This window comes from Lithobates pipiens, unplaced genomic scaffold (genome assembly GCF_037356315.1).
Source record: "Lithobates pipiens isolate NorthernLeopardFrog02 unplaced genomic scaffold, aLitPip1_a1.2 Scaffold_22, whole genome shotgun sequence".
Lineage (NCBI taxonomy): Eukaryota > Metazoa > Chordata > Amphibia > Anura > Ranidae > Lithobates > Lithobates pipiens.
Genome location: NW_027507784.1, coordinates 210,332,825 through 210,335,324, shown reverse-complemented (window position 1 = coordinate 210,335,324; position 2,500 = coordinate 210,332,825). Strand labels below are relative to the sequence as shown.

The 2,500-nt window shown below is 36.2% G+C and overlaps 1 protein-coding gene across 1 annotated transcript; it reads left to right on the top strand.

Annotated features, from left to right (window-relative positions):
- The first annotated feature begins 1,086 nt into the window (after window positions 1–1,086).
- On the top strand, window positions 1,087–2,109 carry LOC143925711 (uncharacterized). Its single transcript, XM_077450170.1, has one exon. It carries the CDS (start codon window positions 1,087–1,089, stop codon window positions 2,107–2,109), a length of 1,023 nt encoding a protein of 340 aa, XP_077306296.1.
- The last annotated feature ends 391 nt before the right edge of the window (window positions 2,110–2,500 follow it).

Below are 2,500 nucleotides of genomic sequence, written 5' to 3'. Positions count from 1 at the left end.
ACAGAACTATGCACATCACAAAAAAGAGGGAGACTCCCAGGAGATGCCAATGTTTCAAATCTGTCCTGGTAAACGAGGTAACAAAAGTTGAGGTGGCTACCCAGACCGATGAAGAAGAATCTACTTATTCTCTTTCTGAGAAGTCGTACGGATTTCATGCCAGCTACCGTGACACTTATCATGATCACGATTACTCAATTTTTTGTCCCATCGTTGATCCAGAATTAATGAAATCCACACCCTCAAAAAGCAAAAATACAAAGGATATTTCAGATTTGGAGTTGACGCCAATAAAGTGTGCTGTTGCACAGTTTGATGATGACTTGGCACAAGCTGGGACCAGCGCATCACAAATTTTAGTATCTGCTGAACAAAGAGTTGTTCAGATGCCCATTTCAGATGTGGCCGAAACACCGAGTTCGATTGACGATTGCATTTACTGAGAATATGGAGACAAATGAACAAATCGATACCTCATTCGATGTAAATACAACACTAGATGAAACCTATGCCCCTGATTTCTCTGCAATTTCACAAACAGATCTTTCTCAAGCAGAAAGTAGCTTTACCACAGATCCTCTCATAGTTATACCTCCCAACGAATCAGGATTTCTTGAAGAAAGGAAATTTATAGTTTTTGAATCCTGTTTAGATCGATTATTTGGGCATATTCGTTGCCCCAACGATCAATGTTTTGAGCAACTAATAAAATTAGATAAAGTGACCGTTGGCAGCTTATTAAAAATTTATGGAACATGTAAAGAAAAACACCATAATCTAATATGGGAAAGTCAACCCAAAATAGCCAATTTTGCTGCCGGAAATGTAATTATTGGGGCTGCTATTACTTGCAGTGGATCATCCTTTACAACAGTAAAGGAAATGATGGATTTGTGTAAGATTCCCTTTTTTTCTAAAACAACCTATCACAAATATTTAAAAAAATTTATATATGGTGGAATTGATCATTCCTGGCTTGAGGAAAAAAATAACCTAAAATCCACATTACAAAGCAATTCTATTTTTTTAGTAGGCGACGGACAATGCGATAGTCCAGGGTTCTGTGCCAAATACTGCACTTAGACTATGATGGAACTTGAATCTGAACTCATCATAGATTTCGAAACAGTTCAAGTCTCGCAAACCACGTCGTCCGTAGCGATGGAAAAAATGGCTTTTCAGAATTGCCTGGATCGCATTATCGAAGAGAAATATGATGTTCAGATTCTAGGAACGGATCGACACGTGGGCATAAAGAAAAAAATGCGAGAAGAATACAGTCATATTTGTCATCAATATGATTTGTGGCACTATGTAAAATCTTTGAAAAAAAAATTAATAGAGGCCAGCAAGAGATCAACTTGTAAGGACTTACAGTTTTGGATAGCTGCGGTTGTCAACCACTTTTACTGGTGCAGTAGGCACAGTTTAGGCGATACCGACATATTTTGGAGAACTTGGACATCCCTTCTGTACCATGTACGCAATATCCATGAGTGGGAGGAGGATGGAAAAAAAATGTGCTGTCAGCACACTACAATATCGGGCACAGATAATCAGGTGCAATGGTTAAAAAAACCAAGCGCAGCATTTACTGCACTTGAAGACTTAGTGACGTCTAATCAATTAAAAAATGATGTGCCTCATTTGGTGCTCTATTGTCGCACTGGCGCCATTGAAACATTCCATTCGAGTGTTTTAAAATATAGGAGCAAGCGATTACATTATCGTATGAACTCCATGGAGGCTCGAACAAAGCTGGCCATTCTTTCCCACAACCACAATGTTGGTCGATCGCAAGCTATTGTTCACAGACAGACCAAGAGAACTGAAGAGCTGGGCACGAAAAGAACTGCTTTAGAGCACCCACATTCACGAAAAAAATGGATAGTTCGTAAAATCTATGATGCCGTAAGCCACAAGCATTTTTCAAAAATAATGAGTACTATAGTGAGTGTGGCCGCTGGAAAAATAAAACCTACGTGGAAGTCAAAAGACGAGCTGCTGCCAGCCAACATAGCTTCTTCGGAAAGACCATTAAAAAAAGATGCAGTGTCCAAACACATGTCACGTTTCCCTTTACTTGTGGACGAAGAATCTATGTCATGAAGGTATGTGATAAAAACTAAAATTTAGTGTTTTTTCTTTTTACTTTTTTGAGACTATGTAATAGATATATTTATGCCTGATCATTTTGTGCAAAAGATATTGATTTTGTATTAAGGTATGTTTTTTTTTTAAAGGTTAGTATTACATTTATCTAAAAGGTATATTTGATTTAAAAAAAACTAACATTCTATATAACATATATAAATAATGTACTTTTTTTCTTATGCTGGACATTTATTAGGAAAATTTACATTCGAAAAGGTTTTGAAAACGTCAATTAGTTACGAAAAAATTGATTAATCTTCTAAATAATAAAAGATGATTTAATCATTAAAAATATAATTTTTTCACCTTCGATACTTTGTCATTAAAATGATATACTAATATATTT

What these genes read in the sequence shown, in the direction of transcription:
- LOC143925711 (XM_077450170.1), top strand. Translation starts at nt 1,087, where the DNA reads ATGATGGAACTTGAATCTGAACTCATCATAGATTTCGAAACAGTTCAA.